General features: G+C 41.2%; 1 protein-coding gene across 1 annotated transcript in view; it reads left to right on the top strand.

Moving 5' to 3' along the window:
* atp10b (ATPase phospholipid transporting 10B) overlaps positions 1-21662 on the top strand; it is a 52194-nt gene extending 30532 nt beyond the window's left edge. Inside the window, exons 11-23 of the mRNA XM_082955520.1 lie at positions 1556-1784; positions 2349-2666; positions 6463-6566; positions 8301-8427; positions 8702-8886; positions 12056-12323; positions 12547-12623; positions 12931-13056; positions 13475-13675; positions 13864-13944; positions 14069-14173; positions 18042-18229; positions 19810-21662. Of these exons, the coding sequence (XP_082811646.1) occupies positions 1556-1784; positions 2349-2666; positions 6463-6566; positions 8301-8427; positions 8702-8886; positions 12056-12323; positions 12547-12623; positions 12931-13056; positions 13475-13675; positions 13864-13944; positions 14069-14173; positions 18042-18229; positions 19810-20107 (2307 nt within the window). The 3' untranslated portion in view covers positions 20108-21662. The remainder of the gene's footprint in view (positions 1-1555; positions 1785-2348; positions 2667-6462; positions 6567-8300; positions 8428-8701; positions 8887-12055; positions 12324-12546; positions 12624-12930; positions 13057-13474; positions 13676-13863; positions 13945-14068; positions 14174-18041; positions 18230-19809) is intronic.
* Positions 21663-24394: the final 2732 nt, after the last annotated feature.

Below are 24394 nucleotides of genomic sequence, written 5' to 3' on the forward strand. Positions count from 1 at the left end.
AATTTCTAGGAAGTACATTATACTTATAGGATATCTGTAGGGTAGAGTTCTGCCCTGCAGTCCAGATATCTGACAGTAAGGCTATGGCACTGCCCTGCAGTCCAGATATCTGGCAGTAAGGCTATAGTACTGCCCTGCAGTCCAGATATCTGGCAGTAAGGCTGTAGTACTGCCCTGCAGTCCAGATATCTGACAGTAAGGCTATAGCACTGCCCTGCAGTCCAAATATCTGGCAGTAAGGCTATAGCATTGCCCTGCAGTCCAGATATCTGACAGTAAGGCTGTAGTACTGCCCTGCAGTCCAGATATCTGGCAGTAAGGCTGTAGAACTGCCCTGCAGTCCAAATATCTGGCAGTAAGGCTATAGCACTGCCCTGCAGTCCAGATATCTGGCAGTAAGGCTATAGCACTGCCCTGCAGTCCAGATATCTGACAGTAAGGCTGTAGTACTGCCCTGCAGTCCAGATATCTGGTAGTAAGGCTATAGTACTGCCCTGCAGTCCAGATATTTGGTAGTAGGAACAGTGAGGTACGCAGTGAAGAGAAATCCAATTTATGTATTTCAGCAGAGCCATCAATTAAATTAGTCTGCCTCTTTATCTATCTGCTTCTCAAATTTATCTTGCATTATATACGTGCTCTGTCCTCGCTGGAAACGTTGTTGGCCAAAACGTTCTCCTTCTCTCTCATCAGTGGTCAGTGTTAATTTACCTAATTGCTCTTTGAGGCTCCAGACAAAATGTTTAGGTCCCTTTTTACTAAATTAACCACACACACACACACACACACACACACACACACACACACACACACACACACACACACACACACACACACACACACACACACACACACACACACACACACACACACACACACACACACACACACACACACACACACACACACTTGGCATGGCACGGCATGGGGAGATACGCCCTCGTTAATTTGATTACCAAGAGTTCCTGATTGTGTCGGGGAAGTACGAGAGAGGCCGGCGGGCTGTCCCATGAACTCAGAATGGGAAGGTCAAAACAGTAATTCCTATTGGTTAAGTGGGCGTGCCCCTTGTGGTGCAATGACAGGCAGACCGGAGTTGTTGATTGGATGATCAGAACACATTTTCCTCATGGTCTCATTAGACCAGTGGTAGAAAAAGTACTAAATTCTCATACTTCAGTAAAAGTAAAGATACCTTAAAATAGAAAATGATTCAAGTAAAAGTGAAAGTCACCCCGTAAAATGCTACTTGCATAAAATTACATTATTTTCTTTAGGAATGTAGTGAAATAAAAGTAAACGTTTTCAAAAATATAAATAAAGTACAGATACCCAAAAAAGTATTTTTACTTAAGTACTTTACACCACTGCTAAGCATTTAACCATTGGACTTATAGTTCACTCAAGGTGACATGTTACTGATATTCCTGTCAGTTTATTATGGACTGCATTACAAAAAGCCAAGTGCCAGGTTTACTGCTTCAGCACTTTGAATCTTTTACAAAAAAAACAGTGTAGCACTATATAAAAAAGCCACAATCCATTCTTTCCCTAGGCTAGTGGGTGTCCGAGTCCCTCTCTCTCCCAGAGCTCTGTGGACCTCCTCCAGTCCTTGGTAAGGAAGATGTCTTCTCTACTTCACACTATCCGCTCCTGGCAGCCCATGACTGAGAAGGAGGATCTGGACAACACCAACAGCAGCCTCTCTGGCCCAGTCAACAGCCATGTGGCTAACCACCACCACACCATCGCAGAGGGGCAGGCCAGCCAGACCAACACCAAGGGTGGGTAGAGGGAGAGAACAACTCAGTGTTGTTTAATATAACTCTTATAGTCTCAGAACTAGTGCACAAAAAACAGCAAGTACAAATTATATTGATAGAGTTGCAACACTAAAACTACACAAATCTACAACACTGACACCTATAAAGGCATTGAAAGACACATGCCTCTGGAAGTGAATTATAATCACAATCAGCTAACCAGATAAATAGCTAAGTGTTGATCTAACACGACACTGTCAATGTCTATGTCTCTGTCTCTCTCTGTCTCTCTGTCTCTGTCTCTCTCTGTCTCTCTGTCTCTGTCACTCTCTGTCACTCTCTGTCTGTCTCTCTGTCTCTGTCTCTCTGTCTCTGTCTCTGTCTCTGTCTCTGTCTCTCTCTCTGTCTCTGTCTCTGTCACTCGCTGTCTCTCTCTGTCTCTCTCTCTCTGTCTCTGTCTCTCTGTCTCTGTCTCTGTCTCTGTCTCTCTCTCTCTGTCTCTGTCTCTCTGTCTCTGTCACTCGCTGTCTCTGTCTCTGTCTCTCTCTGTCTCTCTCTGTCTCTCTGTCTCTGTCTCTACCCCAGCCAACATCCCCAGACCTGGGCTGGTAGTGGACACTGCTGATCAGCTATGCTACGAGGCAGAGAGTCCAGATGAGGCAGCGCTGGTGTACGCTGCCAAGGCGTACGGCTTCACCCTATTGGCCCGTACCCCAGACAGCGTCACAGTGAGGTTACCTCACGGGCAAGAGCTGACCTATCAGGTGCTGGACACCCTGACCTTTGACCCCATCAGGAAGAGGATGTCGGTGGTGTTGTGTCATCCAATCACCAGGGAGATAGTGATGTATACCAAAGGGGCGGACTACACAATGATGGAGCTTTTAGAGACTCCATATGCAGGTAGGCTTATAAGTACTGTATGGTACTGTATGGTGCTATATAGTACTGTATGGTGCTGTATGGTACTGTATGGCACTGTAAGGTACTGTATGGTGCTGCATAGTGCTGCATGGTGCTGTATGTTACTGTATGTTACTGCATGTTGCTGTATGGTACTGGATGGTTCTATATGGTACTGCATGGTTCTGTATGGTACTGTATGGTGCTGTATGGTGCTGTATGGTACTGTATGTTACTGTATGGTTCTGTGTGGTTCTGTATGGTACTGTATGGTACTGCATGGTGCTGTATGGTACTGTATGTTACTGTATGGTTCTGTGTGGTTCTGTATGGTACTGTATGGTACTAGATGGTTCTATATGGTACTGCATGGTGCTGTATGGTACTGTATGGTACTGTATGGTACTGTTAAATATAACAGGTGCTTGTAAACTATTATATCTTCATCATGTGACCTGATTAGAGAAACATTCTGGGCCCTTCAGACACAGTTACCTGGTCAGGTCATGTGATCAGGATAAACTAATATCATTATAGAATTATATATCATAATACAACATAGTACATACACCATTTAGCAGACACTTTTACCCAAAACGACTTGCGTGTGCATACATTTTATGTATGGGTGGCCACAGTGGGAATTCAACCCACGACTCTTGGCGTTGCAAGAGCCATGTTCTATCAACTGTGGCAAACAGGAACACATTTCCACTTTAGTACAGTTACAATGAGATATTACCTGGGTTATACAGGACCACATTTCCACTTTAGTACAGGTACAAGGAGATATTACCTGGGTTATACAGGACCACATTACCACTTTAGTACAGTTACAATGAGATATTACCTGGGTTATACAGGACCACATTATCACTTTAGTACAGGTACAATGAGATATTACCTGGGTTGTACAGGACCACATTACCACTTTAGTACAGTTACAATGAGATATTACCTGGGTTATACAGGACCACATTACCACTTTAGTACAGTTACATTACCACTTTAGTACAGGTACAATGAGATATTACCTGGGTTATACAGGACCACATTATCACTTTAGTACAGTTACATTACCACTTTAGTACAGGTACAATGAGATATTACCTGGGTTATACAGGACCACATTATCACTTTAGTACAGTTACATTACCACTTTAGAACAGTTACAATGAGATATTACCTGGGTTATACAGGACCACATTATCACTTTAGTACAGTTACATTACCACTTTAGTACAGGTACAATGAGATATTACCTGGGTTATACAGGACCACATTACCACTTTAGTACAGTTACAATTAGATATTACCTGGGTTATACAGGACCACATTACCACTTTAGTAGAGTTACTTTACCACTTTAGTACAGGTACAATGAGATATTACCTGGGTTATACAGGACCACATTATCACTTTAGTACAGTTACATTACCACTTTAGTACAGGTACAATGAGATATTACCTGGGTTATACAGGACCACATTATCACTTTAGTACAGTTACATTACCACTTTAGTACAGTTACAATGAGATATTACCTGGGTTATACAGGACCACATTTCCACTTTAGTACAGTTACATTACCACTTTAGTACAGTTACAATGAGATATTACATGGGTTATACAGGACCACATTTCTACTTTAGTACAGGTACAATGAGATATTACCTGGGTTATACAGGACCACATTACCACTTTAGTACAGGTACAATGAGATAGTACCTAGGTTATACAGGACCACATTATCACTTTAGTACAGTTACAATGAGATATTACCTGGGTTATACAGGACCACATTATCACTTTAGTACAGGTACAATGAGATATTACCTGGGTTATAAAGGTCCTCATTATCACTTTAGTACAGGTACAATGAGATATTACCTGGGTTATACAGGACCACATTATCAATTTAGTACAGGTACAATGAGATATTACCTGGGTTATACAGGACCACATTATCACTTTAGTACAGGTACAATGAGATATTACCTGGATTATACAGGACCACATTATCACTTTAGTACAGGTACAATGAGATATTACCTGGGTTATACAGGACCTCATTATCACTTTAGTACAGGTACAATGAGATATTACCTGGGTTATACAGGACCACATTACCACTTTAGTACAGGTACAATGAGATATTTGCTGGGTTATACAGGACCACATTACCACTTTAGTACAGGTACAATGTGATATTACCTGGGTTATACAGGACCACATTATCACTTTAGTGCAGGTACAATGAGATATTGCCTGGGTTATACAGGACCACATTACCACTTTAGTACAGGTACAATGAGATATTACCTGGGTTATACAGGACCACATTATCACTTTAGTACAGTTACAATGAGATATTACCTGGGTTATACAGGACCACATTATCACTTTAGTACAGGTACAATGAGATATTACCTGGATTATACAGGACCACATTATCACTTTAGTACAGGTACAATGAGATATTACCTGGGTTATACAGGACCTCATTATCACTTTAGTACAGGTACAATGAGATATTACCTGGGTTATACAGGACCACATTACCACTTTAGTACAGGTACAATGAGATATTACCTGGGTTATACAGGACCACATTACCACTTTAGTACAGGTACAATGTGATATTACCTGGTTTATACAGGACCACATTATCACTTTAGTGCAGGTACAATGAGATATTGCCTGGGTTATACAGGACCACATTACAACTTTAGTACAGTTACAATGAGATATTACCTGGGTTATACAGGACCACATTACCACTTTAGTACAGTTACATTACCACTTTAGTACAGGTACAATGAGATATTTCCTGGGTTATACAGGACCACATTATCACTTTAGTACAGTTACAATGAGATATTACCTGGGTTATACAGGACCACATTATCACTTTAGTACAGGTACAATGAGATATTACCTGGGTTATACAGGACCACATTATCACTTTAGTACAGTTACATTACCACTTTAGTACAGGTACAATGAGATATTACCTGGGTTATACAGGACCACATTACCACTTTAGTACAGTTACAATGAGATATTACCTGGGTTATACAGGACCACATTACCACTTTAGTACAGTTACATTACCACTTTAGTACAGGTACAATGAGATATTACCTGGGTTATAGAGGACCACATTATCACTTTAGTACAGTTACATTACCACTTTAGTACAGGTACAATGAGATATTACCTGGGTTATACAGGACCACATTATCACTTTAGTACAGTTACATTACCACATTAGTACAGTTACAATGAGATATTACCTGGGTTATACAGGACCACATTTCCACTTTAGTACAGTTACATTACCACTTTAGTACAGTTACAATGAGATATTACCTGGGTTATACAGGACCACATTACCACTTTAGTACAGTTACAATGTGATATTACCTGGGTTATACTGGACCACATTACCACTTTAGTACAGTTACAATGAGATATTACCTGCGTTATACAGGACCACATTATCACTTTAGTACAGTTACAATGAGATATTACCTGGGTTATACAGGACCACATTACCACTTTAGTACAGGTACAATGAGATATTAGCTGGGTTATACAGGACCACATTATCACTTTAGTACAGGTACAATGAGATATTACCTGGGTTATACAGGACCACATTATCACTTTAGCACAGGTACAATGAGATGTTACCTGGGTTATACAGGACCAGATTTCCACTTTAGTACAGGTACAATGAGATGTTACCTGGGTCATGACATCACTTTCAGTAATTATTTTGTTCTCTCCACAGAGAACAGAATGGAGGGGAGCCATAAGAATATACCTGCAAGCACTCAAAAACACCTTGACTGGTACGCCAAGGAAGGACTACGTACCCTCTGTTTGGCAAAGAAGGTGAGCCCACACCGCCAGACACATTTAGAGACATGTCTAAGTAGCCAATAAGTACAATGACAGTGTGATGATTGTATGACCAAGTTAGTTGTGTGCATTTTGTCTGCTTCATATACATCTGTTAGTGTTTGGTTTGCGTCTCTCTCTTCATCCCTTTTTCCGTATCCCTCTCTCCTGGGGTGGTGTGTGACAGGGAGGGCCTATGAGGACTGGTACCTGGTGCATGATTTACTGTAGCTAGTGATTTAGTAGTGTTGATTTACTGTAGCTAGTGATTTAGTAGTGTTGATTTACTGTAGCTAGTGATTTAGTAGTGTTGATTTACTGTAGCTAGTGATTTAGTACTGTTGATTTACTGTAGCTAGTGATTTAGTAGTGTTGATTTACTGTTGCTAGTGATTTAGTAGTGTTGATTTACTGTAGCTAGTGATTTAGTAGTTGTGTTGATTTACTGTAGCTAGTGATTTAGTAGTGTTGATTTACTGTAGCTAGTGATTTAGTAGTGTTGATTTACTGTAGCTAGTGATTTCGTAGTGTTGATTTACTGTAGCTAGTGATTTAGTAGTTATGTTAATTTACTGTAGCTAGTGATTTAGTAGTTGTGTTGATTTACTGTAGCTAGTGATTTAGTAGTTGTGTTGATTTACTGTAGCTAGTGATTTAGTAGTTGTGTTGATTTACTGTAGCTAGTGATTTAGTAGTTGTGTTGATTTACTGTAGCTAGTGATTTAGTAGTGTTGATTTACTGTTGCTAGTGATTTAGTAGTGATGTTCATTTACTGTAGCTAGTGATTTAGTAGTTATGTTGATTTACTGTAGCTAGTGATTCAGTAGTTATGTTGATTTACTGTTGTAACGGCTGTCGTAGAGAGGGGACCAAAGCGCATCGTGTTGATTGCTCATGATGAATGTTTATTTTAACACAAAAACACTAAGACAAAATAACAAAGAGAAAACCGAAAGCGCACCGTTCTGTCAGATACATAGACTAAACAGAAGACAACTACCCACAAACACAGGTGGAAAAAAAAACCTACTTAAGTATGATCTCCAATTAGAGACAACGAGGACCAGCTGCCTCTAATTGGAGATCATCCCAAAAAACAACAACATCGAAATAGAAAACAAGAACTAAACATAGATAGAGAAAACATAGAAAAACACAAAACACCCCCTGTCACGCCCTGACCTACTCTACCATAGAAAATAACATCTTACTATGGTCAGGACGTGACAACTGTAGCTAGTGATTTAGTAGTGTTGATTTACTGTAGCTAGTGATTTATTAGTGTTGATTTACTGTAGCTAGTGATTTAGTAGTTATGTTGATTTACTGTAGCTAGTGATTTAGTAGTGTTGATTTACTGTAGCTAGTGATTTAGTAGTGTTGATTTACTGTAGCTAGTGATTTAGTAGTTATGTTGATTTACTGTAGCTAGTGATTTAGTAGATGTTGATTACTGTAGCTAGTGATTTAGTATGTTGATTTAAGTTATTATTTCATTTCTTCTTTGTTTACTGAATAAACAAATGTTAAAGTTGGGCTTGTGTTTTGGTCTGCCCGTCTCACCACTCTCTCGGGGTGTGTGTGTGCGCGCGTGTGTGTGTGCGCGCGGGTGTGTGTGCGTGAGGGGGGGGGGGGTGTGTGTGTGTGTGTGTGTGTGTGTGTGTGTGTGTGTGTGTGTGTGTGTGTGTGTGTGTGTGTGTGTGTGTGTGTGTGTGTGTGCATTCCAGGTACTTAGTAAGAAGGCCAATGAGGACTGGTCCCTGGTGAGACAGGATGCTGTGGCTACCATCAACAACAGAGAGGAACTCCTTATGGAGACAGCAACACACCTGGAGACACACCTCACTCTGCTAGGTGGGTGTGCATCTGCCTGTCTGACTGCCTGACTGCCTGTCTGTCTGTCTGTCTGTCTGTCTGTCTGTCTGTCTGTCTGTCTGTCTGTCTGTCTGTCTGTCTGTCTGTCTGTCTGTCTGTCTGTCTGTCTGTCTGTCTGTCTGTCTGTCTGTCTGTCTGTCTGTCTGTCTGTCTGTCTGTCTGTCTGTCTGTGACTGCATCCTTATTTGCGTAGCCTGGTCCTAAATAAATCCAACATCACTGTCACCTCCGTGGACGTGTGTTTGTTCCCCAGGGGCCACGGGTATAGAGGACCGTCTGCAGGACAGTGTTCCTGACACCATCACGGCCCTGAGAGAGGCAGGGATCCAGGTGTGGGTTCTGACAGGGGACAAGCCTGAGACAGCCGTCAACATCGCCTACACCTGCAGGCTGCTGGACCAGGGAGATCTAGTTATCAACATGAGAACCAACAACAAGGTAGGGAACCACACATGCACGCCCCCCCCCACACACACACACACACACACACACACACACACACACACCTACCTGCTCCTGGACCAGGGAGATCTGGTCATCAACACGAACACCAACAACAAGGTACTGGACACACACACACACACACACACAGACAAGGTAGGGACGGATGGACAGTGATTGATTTGGATGAGCTCTGCAGTTCAGTTCACATCACTGGGGGACGTTTACTCTAGTTGAAGTCCGTCATTTCCTTACAAATTACATGGTCTACTGTTGCGCATCTGTTTCTGTGAGATTCGTTGAAACAAGCACCTTCATGGCACAGCTTCCTCTTACTGCTGTCTTGGTATTAGAGTAACAGGTTCGAAGTGTAATGAGTTTTGATAGAACATCCTATTTCCACAGTTCCTGGGCAGCCAGGGCGGAAAGCTGCTGCTCCTATTCAATCTATCCAGCAGCCCAGACTGCACTGTACAGTATTCCATCTATCCAGCAGCCCAGACTGCACTGTACAGTATTCCATCTATCCAGCAGCCCAGACTGCACTGTACAGTATTCTATCTATCCAGCAGCCCAGACTGCACTGTACAGTATTCTATCTATCCAGCAGCCCAGACTGCACTGTACAGTATTCTATCTATCCAGCAGCCCAGACTGCACTGTACAGTATTCCATCTATCCAGCAGCCCAGACTGCACTGTACAGTATTCTATCTATCCAGCAGCCCAGACTGCACTGTACAGTATTCCATCAATCCAGCAGCCCAGACTGCACTGTACAGTATTCTATCTATCCAGCAGCCCAGACTGCACTGTACAGTATTCTATCTATCCAGCAGCCCAGACTGCACTGTACAGTATTCTATCTATCCAGCAGCCCAGACTGCACTGTACAGTATTCCATCAATCCAGCAGCCCAGACTGCACTGTACAGTATTCTATCTATCCAGCAGCCCAGACTGCACTGTACAGTATTCTATCTATCCAGCAGCCCAGACTGCACTGTACAGTATTCCATCAATCCAGCAGCCCAGACTGCACTGTACAGTATTCCCCTGTGGATCAGGATGTACAGTATTAAGTTTGTTAGTATTCATTCCACTTAGCCATCTCCCCTCTTCTCTCCTGTCCTCTCTAAAGCACTGAGTGGAGCAGACAATTAGCTGCAGACAGTTAGCTGCAGACAGTCTGGCATGTCTGTCTCTCTCTCTTGCACTTTTTGTCTCTCTCTACCTTTTTGTCTTCCTCCCTCCCAAGCCCTGATTTAATTGGCCGAAGCTTTTAAACCACATTGATATTTCATCAAAAGGTCAAATCTTCACATTTCCATCTAAGACACAGAGTCAAAAATGCAATGTTGGATGTTAGTCTGTGCTCCTCTGTGGTCATTAAAGATCTCCTGGCTCTTTGGAGGAGAGAGAGAGAGAGAGAGAGAGAGAGAGAGAGAGAGAGAGAGAGAGAGAGAGAGAGAGAGAGAGAGAGGGGGGCAAGAGAGGAGAGAGAGGGGAGAGAGAGAGGAGAGAGAGAGAGGAGAGCGAGAGAGAGGAGAGAGAGGAGAGAGAGGAGAGAGAGAGGAGAGCGAGAGAGAGGAGAGAGAGGAGAGAGAGAGGAGCGAGAGAGAGAGAGGAGAGAGAGAGAGGAGAGCGAGAGAGAGAGGAGAGAGAGGAGAGAGAGGCAAGAGGGGAGAGAGAGAGGAGAGAGAGAGAGAGAGGAGAGAGAGAAGAGAGAGAGAGAGAGAGAGAGAGAGGAGAGAGAGAGGGGGAGGAGAGATAGAGAGGGGAGGAGAGAGAGAGCGAGAGAGAGGAGAGAGAGAGGAGAGAGAGAGGCAAGAGAGGGAGGAGAGATAAAGGGAGGAGATAGAGAGAGGAGAGAGAGAGAGAGGAGAGAGAGAGAGAGAGAGAGCGAGAGAGAGGGAGGAGAGAGATGGAGGAAGTGGAGCTCCTTCATAACATCCTGTCTATCTAATCATCCCTCTGCTTCAAATAGACTGAGCAGAAATTACTCATCAGCGCTCAACTCTGTGTGTGTGTGTGTGTGTGTGTGTGTGTGTGTGTGTGTGTGTGTGTGTGTGTGTGTGTGTGTGTGTGTGTGTGTGTGTGTGTGTGTGTGTGTGTGTGTGTGTGTGTGTGTGTGTGTGTGTTTGTGTGTGTGTGTGTGTGGAGACATTCTGTCTCTACAAGTGCTGCCATGCCACTCTCAGGTGGGGCAACATATTGATGATGGATGGGAGGAATTACCCCTAGAACGATATTAAACCTGCTTACAGGAGGAATTACCCCTAGAACAATATTTAACCTGCTTACAGGAGGATTTACCCCTACAACAATATTAAACCTGCTTACAGGAGGAATTACCCCCTAGAACAATTTTAAACCTGCTTACAGGAGGAATTACCCCCTAGAACAATATTAAACCTGCTTACAGGAGGAATTACCCCCTAGAACAATATTAAACCTGCTTACAGGAGGAATTACCCCTAGAACAATTTTAACCTGCTTACAGGAGGAATTACCCTTAGAACAATATTAAACCCGCTTACAGGAGGAATTACCCCTAGAACAATTTTAAACCTGCTTACAGGAGGAATTACCCCTAGAACAATTTTAAACCTGCTTACAGGAGGAATTACCCCCTAGAACAATATTAAACCTGCTTACAGGAGGAATTACCCCCAGAACAATATTAAACCTGCTTACAGATCTAATCAAAGGTGTAATACACCAATACACAGCCAAGGCATGATCACAGTTATCATATTCAACCCTCGTAGGAAATAAACAGCACTTTCTTATGAACAGACTGGGGAGTAGCATATGTTTTGTAATAAACAATCTAAACCCCCGTAATACAGCGTAATACAATGACAAACTGATTTCCAGAACTCCACAGCAAATCTACAAATAACAGCCAACCTACAAATAACAGCCAACCTACAAATAACAGCCAGCCAATAAATAACAGCCAACAAATAACAGCAAATCTACAAATAACAGCCAACCTACAAATAACAGCCAACCTACAAATAACAGCCAGCCAACAAATAACAGCCAACAAATAACAGCAAACCTACAAATAACAGCCAGCCAACAAATAACAGCCTACAAATAACAGCAAACCTACAAATAACAGCCAACAAATAACAACCAACTGTATAATGTGTTTTCCAGGCAGTGTGTGCGTCCACACTGGACTGTACTCTTGAAGAGGTGAGGCAGTATGTAGGTCCAGGAGCTCCAGGGGACCCCAGTCCCTCCATTGGCCTGGTGATTGATGGGCATACCTTGGGCATGGCTCTGGAGTCAGACCTGGTGGAGCGGTTTGTGGAGCTAGCTCGGAGCTGCCGCTCTGTGCTGTGCTGCAGGGTCACACCTTTACAGAAGAGCACCGTGGTTAAGGTGGTTAGGGAGAGACTGAAGGTCATGACCCTGGCTATAGGTAAGAGATCCCCAAGATGGATCCATGAGAAGTCAAGATAAGAAAGTGTAATGTATTGTAAACTAAAACAGTTCTGTGACCAAATGTTCCCCTTGACTGGTTTAGGTTTAGGAAGGGTTTAGAATGTCTGTAGATATCCCCTTTAGTGTCTATAGTTTTGCGGTTTTAAAGTCAATCTAAGTATAGCTGATCCTTTCTGTCTATCACCACTGGATTGCTTCAGGAGACGGTGCGAGTGACGTGAACATGATCCAAGCAGCTGATGTCGGCATCGGTATATCAGGACAGGAGGGCATGCAGGTTTGCGTCAGGGCTTTTACTCTAAAGATTCTCTGACATAGCCTGGTCCCAGATCTGTTTGTGCTGTCTTGACAATGACCATATGATTTGGCAAGACAGCACAAACACATCTGGGACCAGGTTAAGAAAGATTTTGATTCTCTGTCATTCTAAACTCAACCAAACACATGTTGAAGGGGCTGTGTGTGTTTGATTTTATTTAGGTTTTATTTGGATATATTCTAGTCCTCATTTGAACTAAACTTCCAAATTGTAATGTTTAATTTAAAAATACAATCATGTTTTTCTGTTTATCTTCTGTCTGCAGGCTGTCATGGCCAGTGACTTCTCCATCTCCTGTTTTAAACACATGAAGAAGCTGCTCCTGGCCCATGGACACTGGTGTTACAGAAGACTAGCTAACATGGCCATCTACTTTTTCTACAAGAATGTGGTGGGCATTTCACCACATCCATCCACCACCAATGCATAACACCAATCTAAACACTTGTGTTGATAGGCTCCTTACAATCTCTTCCATGTCAATTATTCTTCTTCTTATTGGTTCAAGGTCCAGTAAGGACTTTGTGCCATTTCTAATCTGTCCCCCAGACCTATGTCAACTTCCACTTCTGGTACCAGTTCTACTGTGGTTTCTCTGGCATGGCCCTGATCCAAACCCTAACCCTTAACCCTTAACCCTATCCCTAACTCTAACCTTAACTCTATGTTCTATCCCCAGACCTATGTGAACCTCCTCTTCTGGTACCAGTTCTACTGTGGTTTCTCTGGCATGGCCCTGATCCAAACCCTAACCCTTAACCCTTAACCCTATCCCTAACTCTAACCTTAACTCTATGTTCTATCCCCAGACCTATGTGAACCTCCTCTTCTGGTACCAGTTCTACTGTGGTTTCTCGGGGACGTCCATGATTGACATCTGGCTGATAATCTTCTTCAACCTCTTCTTCACCTCCGCCCCGCCCATCATGTTCGGCGTGATGGACAGAAACTTTGCCACGGAGACGCTGCTGGGCCTCCCAGAGCTGTACAGGAGTGGCCAAGGGTCAGAGGTCAGTGTTTAAGGGGTCAGGGGTTAGGGGTCAAAGGTCAGGGTGTCACAACTAATTTCTATCGGTGAGAAGATGCTTGCTGTGTCGATACTAGTATTGGTGGTGAGACCCCAATGTGGAATATCTGTAAATAGATGAGTACTTTATTGCATATCTCTTTAGGTTTAAATGTGTGTTTCTGATTTCAGGGATATAATCACTTCACATTTTGGATCGCCATGCTGGACGCCTTCTATCAAAGTCTGGTTTGCTTCTTCATTCCATTTTGGGTAAGAATGACACTTGAAAAACTGTAGAGTCACCTCTAATAGCTTGTATAATTTGTCAATTTCAGTGGACAATAACGTTTTCAAAACGTTTTCAAATATAATGAGTTAATTGTCACTTTTCCAGACCTACCATGGATCAGACATAGACATCTACACGTTTGGAACTCCTATTAACACTGTGTCTTTATTCACAATCCTACTGCATCTGGCCATAGAGATCAAAACCTGGGTGAGTCACATCTGGTTTTAGTGAGTGAGCAACATCTCTCAGCTATGGTCAAAATACGTTTTAAAACACTCTAACTAACTTTTCATTCCCAACCCCATTAATATCTGTTATAGCTATTCATACCCATTAATATCTGTTATATCTATCCATACCCATCCATTCAAATCTGTTATATCTATTCATACCCATTAATATCTGTTATATCTATTCATACCCAGCCATTCAAATCTGTTATATCTATTCATACCCATCCATTCATATCTCTTATATCTATTCATAACCATCCGTTCATATCTGTTATGTCTATTCATAACCATCCATATCTGTTGTCTATTCACAACCATTCATATCTGTTATGTCTATTCATAGCCATGAATATCTGTTATGTCTATTCATAACCATCCATATCTGTTATGTCTATTCATAACCATCCAAATCTGTTATGTCTATTCATAGCCATCCATATCTGTTATGTCTATTCATAACCATCCATATCTGTTATGTCTATTCATAACCATCCATATCTGTTATGTCTATTCAGAACCATCCATATCTGTTATGTCTATTCATGACATCCATATCTGTTATGTCTATTCATAACCATCCATATCTGTTATGTCTATTCATGACATCCATATCTGTTATGTCTATTCATAACCATCCATATCTGTTATGTCTATTCATAACCATCCATATATTTTATGTCTATTCATAACCATCCATATCTGTTATGTCTATTCATAACCATCCATATCTGTTATGTCTGTTCATAACCATCCATATCTGTTATGTCTATTCATAACCATCCATATCTGTTATGTCTCTTCATAACCATCCATATCTGTTATGTCTATTCATAACCATCCATATCTGTTATGTCTATTCATAGCCATGAATATCTGTTATGTCTATTCATAACCATCCATATCTGTTATGTCTATTCATAACCATCCATATCTGTTATGTCTATTCATAACCATCCATATCTGTTATGTTTGTTCATAACCATCCATATCTGTTATGTCTATTCATAACCATCCATATCTGTTATGTCTCTTCATAACCATCCATATCTGTTATGTCTATTCATAACCATCCATATCTGTTATGTCTATTCATGGCCATGAATATCTGTTATGTCTATTCATAACCATCCATATCTGTTATGTCTATTCATAACCATCCATATCTGTTATGTCTATTCATAGCCATCCATATCTGTTATGTCTATTCATAACCATCCATATCTGTTATGTCTATTCATAACCATCCATATCTGTTGTCTATTCATAACCATCCATATCTGTTATATCTATTCATAACCATACATTCATATCTGTTATATCTATTCATAACCATCCATATCTGTTATGTTTATTCATGACCATCCATATCTGTTATGTCTATTCATAACCATCCATATCTGTTATGTCTATTCATAACCATCCATATCTGTTATGTCTATTCATAACCATCCATATCTGTTATGTCTATTCATAGCCATGAATATCTGTTATGTCTATTCATAGCCATGAATATCTGTTATGTCTATTCATAACCATCCATATCTGTTATGTCTATTCATAACCACCCATATCTGTTATGTCTATTCATAACCATCCATATCTGTTATGTCTATTCATAACCATCCATATCTGTTATGTCTATTCATAGCCATGAATATCTGTTATGTCTATTCATAGCCATGAATATCTGTTATGTCTATTCATAACCATCCATATCTGTTATGTCTATTCATAACCACCCATATCTGTTATGTCTATTCATAACCATCCATATCTGTTATGTCTATTCATAACCATCCATATCTGTTATGTCTATTCATAGCCATGAATATCTGTTATGTCTATTCATAGCCATGAATATCTGTTATGTCTATTCATAACCATCCATATCTGTTATGTCTATTCATAACCACCCATATCTGTTATGTCTATTCATAACCATCCATATCTGTTATGTCTATTCATAACCATCCATATCTGTTATGTCTATTCATAACCATCCATATCTGTTATGTCTATTCATAGCCATGAATATCTGTTATGTCTATTCATAGCCATGAATATCTGTTATGTCTATTCATAACCATCCATATCTGTTATGTCTATTCATAACCACCCATATCTGTTATGTCTATTCATAACCATCCATATCTGTTATGTCTATTCATAACCATCCATATCTGTTATGTCTATTCATAACCACCCATATCTGTTATGTCTCTTCATAACCATCCATATCTGTTATGTCTATTCATAGCCATGAATATCTGTTAAGTCTATTCATAACCATCCATATCTGTTACATCTATTCATAACCATCCATTCATATCTGTTATATCTATTCATACACATCCATATATGTTATGTCTATTCATACCCATCCATATCTGTTATGTCTATTCATAACCATCCATATCTGTTAAGTCTATTCATGACCATCCATATCTGTTATGTCTATTCATAACCGTTCATATTTGTTTGTTGACCTTGTCTTGTTTACTTCTCTACTCATGTGTTATTGATAATCTATTAACCCATGTGTTATTACTATAGTTTCCTTTACTGACTTTATTGTCCCCATGGGGAAATGTTGTTGCAGTGTCATGTACACGTTTAAAGTGGCGTTTAAATACAAAACAAATTGACAATACAACTTTCAGAGCAGTTACATACCAATAAAAAGAGACTAGCCTGCTGGTCTTCCTGGGTAGATAGGAACATTAGCCCGAGCTATTTAGGAGGGACATCACACCTGGCACAAATTATTGTCTCGTTCTGTTTTCCCTGCAAAGGGGTGCCCTATGACAGCACCCAGAGGGGAGTAGTTCAAAGTCCGGGTACAGGGGTTGTCTTGGGAGTAAAATTATTTTGTGAGCCTTGCGGAGGGCCCTGTTCTCCACAAGGCACTGGCCTATCAGCTTGACTCCAGGTACCTTGCTTGCTGTGGTGATAATCCTTCTCAGCATATTTCTCTGGCTGACAGTGGCATTGCTAAACCAACAAGCAATACAAAAAGTTAAAATACTCTCAATGAAATATTTGTAAAACAGAGTCAGTATAGTACAGTCAACATTAAAAGATCCCAGCTTTTTGAGAAAGTACAGTCTCTGTTGGCTCTTCTTTTACTCCAATGAAGCTTATTGTCCAAGAGGACACCCAGATATTTGTATTATTGATACTATATTAACCCATGTGTTACTGATAATATATTAACCCATGTGTTATTGATACTATATTAACCCATGTGTTATTGATAATGTATTAACCCATGTGTTATTGATAATGTATTAACCCATGTGTTATTGATAATATATTAACCCATGCGTTATTGATAATATATTAACCCATGTGTTATTGATAAAGTATTAACCCATGTGTTATTGATACTGTATTAACCCATGTGTTATTGATAATGTATTAACCCATGTGTTATTGATAATGTATTAACCCATGTGTTATTGATAATGTATTAACCCATGTGTTATTGATAATGTATTAACCCATGTGTTATTGATACTGTATTAACCCATGTGTTATTGATAATGTATTAACCCATGTGTTATTGATACTGTATTAACCCATGTGTTATTGATACTGTATTAACCCATGTGTTATTGATAATGTATTAACCCATGTGTTATTGATAATGTATTAACCCATGTGTTATTGATAATGTATTAACCCATGTGTTATTGATAATGTATTAACCCATGTGTTATTGATAATGTATTTACCCATGTGTTATTGATAATATATTAACCCATGTGTTATTGATAATGTATTCACCCATGTGTTATCGATAATATATTAACCCCTGTGTTGTTGTCTTATTGCTGCTCTAGACTGTAGTCCACTGGGTGATCATGCTGGGTAGTGTATCTCTGTACTTCATGGTGACCCTGGTCTACAGTGCTGTGTGTATCAGCTGTAATCCACCATCAGACCCCTACTGGATCTTGCAGCAGCAAATGACTGACCCCATGTTTTACCTGGTCTGTGTCATCACTACTGTGGTCGCCCTGCTGCCCAGGTAAACATAACCTTACTATAGTACTATATAGCATCTATATGTTATACTGTATATCTACAACTGGGTCATGCAGCAATAACAGATGGTCTACCTGGTCTGTGTCATCACTGCTGTGGTCGCCCTGTACATAGTAATGTACATTAAACAGTATATTACTATATAATTACTTTAGCATATATAGCTGTATTCCAATAGAAACCCTGAAAGGAGCAAGACTGTAGAAGGAAGTCGTACTAATTTGCACCATCAGTTCTGTGGTGGCACTGTTACTGCTACCTGGCTAGCAGACACTTATGTTGGGATTCTAGCTATGGATTTATTTATTTACAAATGTATTTGTCTTGGATCCTCCCCCTGGACTCCCTGAACAAGTGTTGGCTAAGAGAGAGAGAGAGAGAATTGGCCTGAGATTAAATTAAATGATAATCAGATTAACTGAGTTGATCATAAAGAGAGATATAATGGGCACAGAGCCCTTAATGACAGTAATTCAGGGCCTCATTTCATTAGTTAAATTAGTCCTTAATGACAGTAATTCAGGGCCTCATTTCATTAGTTAAATTAGTCCTTAATGACAGTAATTTAGGGCCTCATTTCATTAGTTAAATTAGTCCTTAATGACGGTAATTCAGGCCCTCATTTCATTGGTCAATTTAGTCCTTAATGACAGTAATTCAGGGCCTCATTTCATTAGTTAAATTAGTCCTTAATGACAGTAATTCAGGGCCTCATTTCATTAGTTAAATTAGTCCTTAATGACAGTAATTCAGGCCCTCATTTCATTAGTTAAATTAGCCCTTAATGACAGTAATTCAGGGCCAGGTCTCATTTCATTAGTTAAATTCGCCCTTAATGACAGTAATTCAGGGCCTCGTTTCATTAGTTGAATTAGTCCTTAATGACAGTAATTCAGGGCCTCATTTCATTAGTTGAATTAGTTCTTAATGACAGTAATTCAGGGCCTCATTTCATTAGTTAAATTAGTCCTTAATGACAGTAATTCAGGGTCTCATTTCATTAGTTAAATTAGTCCTTAATGACAGTAATTCAGGGCCTCATTTCATTACTTAAATTAGTCCTTAATGACAGTAATTCAGGGCCTCATTTCATTAGTTAAATTAGTCCTTAATGACAGTAATTCAGGGCATCATTTCCTTAGCTAAATTAGTCCTTAATAACAGTAATTCAGGGCCTCATTTCATTAGTTAAATTAGAATATAGATATGTCTACATTTCTCTGTAAGTCAGTGCAGATGCTGAAAAGGGGTGTGTTGCGGCTCAGTCAGCCTCTCTTCTCTCTCTGAGTTTAGTCCATGCCCCTGAACGAGCTTCATATTCACAGTCTTGACACACACACACACACACACACACACACACACCACACACACACACACACACACACACACACACACACACACACACACACACACACACACACACACACAGAACAAGAGTCATATTCACAGTATTCACAACGCTCTGATTTACATCAAATGGGCACATATTTTATACTGGCCTGCTTTCCCTCCACCACCACCATTACCACACCATCTCTCTCTCTCTCTCTCTCTCTCCCCCAGGTACACATACCGTGTGCTGATTAACACAGTAGCCCCCTCCCCCATCGTACGGGCTAGGCATCTGGAGCGACTGGACCCCACCACCAAGGAACAGTGGATCAGGGAGTGGAGGGGGCTCAGGGGAGAGAGCACATGGGAGGTGGCCCAGGAACAGACCCAGAAACAGGAGCCTTCTCTGGGCAATCAACGTCACCACTGCCCTCACCATCATCCACCTTGGAACCCTTTTCCTCAGAGCACAATCCGGTTTGAACTCCAACAACAACAAATTGGGACATCACAGAAAGTGACATCATGATGAACGGCATCACCAAGAGATCTCTGAACCCCTTTCTGTCTTGAGAACCTGGGGGATCCTGGGAGAACCTGGGGGATTCTGGGGGAACCTGGGGGATCCTGGGAGAACCTGGGGGATCCAAGGGGAACCTTTAGTACATCACACACAGGAGCAATGAAGAATGAATTCTATTTATTATGTCATTTTGACAAAGATGGGACTGATTATCTAGATATTGTTGAACTGGCTCATATCTGGATATGTGCTCCAGTGTGCAATAATGATGATTCATGAAGTAATGTCCAAAAAGCTATATTTGTATAATGATGCAAAGCATCACCGCTTCTGTCTGTCTTCTGGTGTCAAATGCTGTGGAAAGTTTCCATTGTAATTGAATACTAAAGTATACCACAGACAGAGAGGCACCTCTCTTCACTCTCCACTTCCCCTCAGAACAAGGGAGGCTCCACTCTCCTCTCTCCACTTCCCCTCAAAACAAGGGAGGCTCCACTCTCCTCTCTCCACTTCCCCTCAGAACAAGGGAGGCTCCACTCTCCTCTCTCCACTTCCCCTCAGAACAAGGGAGGCTCCACTCTCCTCTCTCCACTTCCCCTCAGAACAAGGGAGGCTCCACTCTCCTCTCTCCACTTCCCCTCAAAACAAGCCTCGTCAGGAAACACATTAGCCTGTTACTCTACTGATGGTTTTCAGAGCACACTGATAACCCAATCAGTCTCGCCTCTCTTCCCACCCTGCACCGCCCACCCCATCCTTACGCCCCTCTCCAAAAAAACAACCTCCACTTTTCCAGAACAAAGCACTTAGTATGTTTTATTTAAAATTCCCCTGCCTCACCTAGGCTGCTTCTGCGTCATTAATGGCTCCCTATTCCCTATATAGTGCACTACTTTTGGCACAGTATGGTACCTGGTCAAAAGTAGTGGACTATATAGGGAATAGGGAGCCATTTGGGACACAGACCGACCTAGACACCTGAGAGTAATTTGCTCAATGGATGGACGCTCCAAATCCCATCCCCTCTCGCTCTGTGGCCACAGACACACCGTACCTTAACTCACATGTCCCTGTCCAACTCCCAAGCTACCCATCATGACGTTGTTGGAACACTGCAGATGGTGCATCATGTAGTGGCGTTTTCAGTTCACAGACATCGGTCCAAATGGCACCCTACTACTTTTGACCATGGCCCTATCTGGTCAGAAGTAGTGGACTGTGTATGCATTAGGGTAACATTTGGAACACCGTTCATGTGTCTAGAATTTAGAACATTTGGAACACAGTTCATGTGTCTAGAATTTAGAACATTTGGAATAGTAATGTATAATGGTGTCAGGATGAGAACACCAAATCGTAATAAGGCTGTCTTGTCTGAAATTCAATGTCAATTAATCTATAAAGATTATTTTATAATATTAAAAAAAAAAAAAACACATATATATATACACATATTACATTTTTACATTTGAGATTTGTACATGGGATGTGATCACCTGTATATGTATAAATCAAAGAAAGAGAAACGTCATGGGAAGAAACATATAAATGATCAAGTTCATGTTCAGCGTTTGTGTAATTCAGGTGGCTTCTGGTGAAAAGGTCTAGCTGGGATTCCATTGGTCAAATTCATCATATTGCCTGTTTATATAACGTCCTGGCCTTCTCGACTGCTTCCTTCTTAGAACGGCTCTGCTCTCTAGTGGCTGATGTGGGAACTGCAATAAGGTTATTTGAGAACGTCACGGATGTTACATCTCATGTTTACTGATGGGGGTGTTACAATACTATACATAGCCCACAAACAACACACACCATGATTCATTCATTAACAGTGTTGTGCATGGAGGCCGTTGCCATGGTAAAACTGACAAACGTGAAATCTCTGATCTGAGTGTAGCCTTATGTCTACTACTGTAGCCTTTGTGAGGAATAGCTCAAATGTCTTATAATTACAATTAAACAGTCAACATTACAGTTCTCACTGCAAGAATTACAGTACCCATAGTAAATGGAAAATATTACATGTATTTTTCACTTGTCACAGGCCGGCTCATAGCCTGTGGCAAAAATGAGAGGACATCAACAACCGGTATAGGCCAATTCAAAAAGTTCTTTATTATAAAACAAAACTATTAATTCTAAACAAAGAAAAAGGAATGAGGTGTGGAAATGTCATAATGTAGGGTGTATGTAGGGTGCATGAATATGTGTGTGTAAACATGACTGAGTGGAAACTAAATAAACCAACAAAGGAACAAACAAAACAGGATCATACCTGGAGGAGCAGGGAGAGAGAGAGCAAGCGAAGCAAGAGAGAGATTAGTGGAGCAGTTTGTTAAATACCCTGAGCCCAGGTGGCTCCAATCACACCAGCTCCAATCACTAACGACCCTCCTCTGCCTGCAGGAGGAACCGCCCCTGCACTGCAGAGGAGGAGCCGTGACACACAAAATCTTGAAAAGGTGAAAACCCCAGGAAATACAATATGAGTGAAACTAGGCAACATACTGTAGTATTGTATGGTGTAGCCGGACCATCACATTCCTTTATAATCTCACAGAAAACGCAGCTGCACAGGAGTTCTACATGCCGTTGTTGTTTTACATTTTCACGAAGAATCAACAGATGCTAGGCCTAGGATCCCTTTCTAGTCAACGTGGTGCAAACCTTTGCATTACATACATTTGGTAATACAGTCATCATATAAAACACCTGAATATTAGACAATTGTTCATAAAGCCTCCCCTTTTAATCAGATAAATATAAAACATATTTTAATTTGCAGACTTTTACACGCAAATATTATGATAATATTTGAGCCAGCAATATGTACGTAGATGCACAAAGTAACTCAGTCCACAATGAACGTATAAAAAACAGATGTATTTCAGTTTGGTTGAATCAGAGCAACGAATTCCTAATAAACATGTTAAAAAAAAACATGACTAATTTGTAATCACCTCCTCCTCCAGACATTACCAGGCTGGCTGGCCTCACCCCCTCCTCCAGACATTACCAGGCTGGCCTCACCCCCTCCTCCAGACATTACCAGGCTGGCCTCACCCCCTCCTCCAGTCATTACCAGGCTGACTGGCCTCACCTCCTCCTCCAGTCATTACCAGGCTGGCCGGCCTCACCCCCTCCTCCCAGATCACCCCCTCCTCCAGACATTACCAGGCTGGCATCACCCCCTCCTCCCAGATCACCCCCTCCTCCCAGATCACCCCCTCCTCCAGACATTACCAGGCCGGCCTCACCCCCTCCTCCAGACATTACCAGGCCAGCCTCACCCCCTCCTCCCAGATCACCCCCTCCTCCCAGATCACCCCCTTCTCCAGATCATTACCAGGTGGTCTGGCCTCACCCCCTCCTCCAGACATTACCAGGCTGGCCTCACCCCCTCCTCCAGACATTACCAGGTGGTCTGGCCACACTAGAGAGGTGATAAAGCAGAGACTGGAGAACCCCACTCTGTGTTATGCTGTGACACTGACCTACATACAGTAGTATTCCTGAAACCCAGACTGCAGGACATAACACCAAACAGGAAGAGGTTCGGTTATACACCCACCTCACTTTGAAGCTGTATTATTGTGAATTGGGGTAATATTGAAGGGGACTTTTCTAGACATTTTCAAGAAATAAACCGGAACAAAACAATAACTGGAAAGTAACACTTAGAAGAAATAACTTATCATTCCTTTTCCCTTTCCTATCATTTCTCCTGGAATGATGACACAAAGTTAGTTAGAGACAAGGGGTTCTATTCATTCTGGAACGCTGAAGCATTAAGGATTCTGCGTGATAGAACATTTAAAGGTAATTTCCCGACTGAGCCGACATATGCAGTGTTCACGCTAAAAAAAAGGAACATTGCCTTTAAATTTCAATGACGTTGTAAAGCCGAACTTCCACGATGCGGATTGAATAAATCCCAAGTATATACTGTTTTTCCTGGAACAGACGGACCCGTTAAAGGACTCCCTCTTCTGATAGCCTTGAACATCTCTCTGTCGTCTAGGAGAGCATTATATCAGGACCTATGATGACATACAATCACATATAGAAGTTTCTGTCAATTGGTCTCCGTGGGTCTCTCTTTCCATCTCTCTAGCTCTCCATCTCTCCATCTCTCTCAATTCGATTCAATTTAAGGGCTTTATTGGCATGGGAAACATATGTTAACATTGCCAAAACAAGTGAACTAGATAATATACAAAAGTGAAATAAACAATAAAAATGAATAGTAAACATTACACTCACAGAAGTTCCAAAAGAATAAAGACATTT

The sequence above is a fragment of the Salmo salar genome, chromosome 09 (assembly GCF_965601325.2).
Source record: "Salmo salar chromosome 09, fSalSal1, whole genome shotgun sequence".
In the NCBI taxonomy this organism is placed as follows: domain Eukaryota; kingdom Metazoa; phylum Chordata; class Actinopteri; order Salmoniformes; family Salmonidae; genus Salmo; species Salmo salar.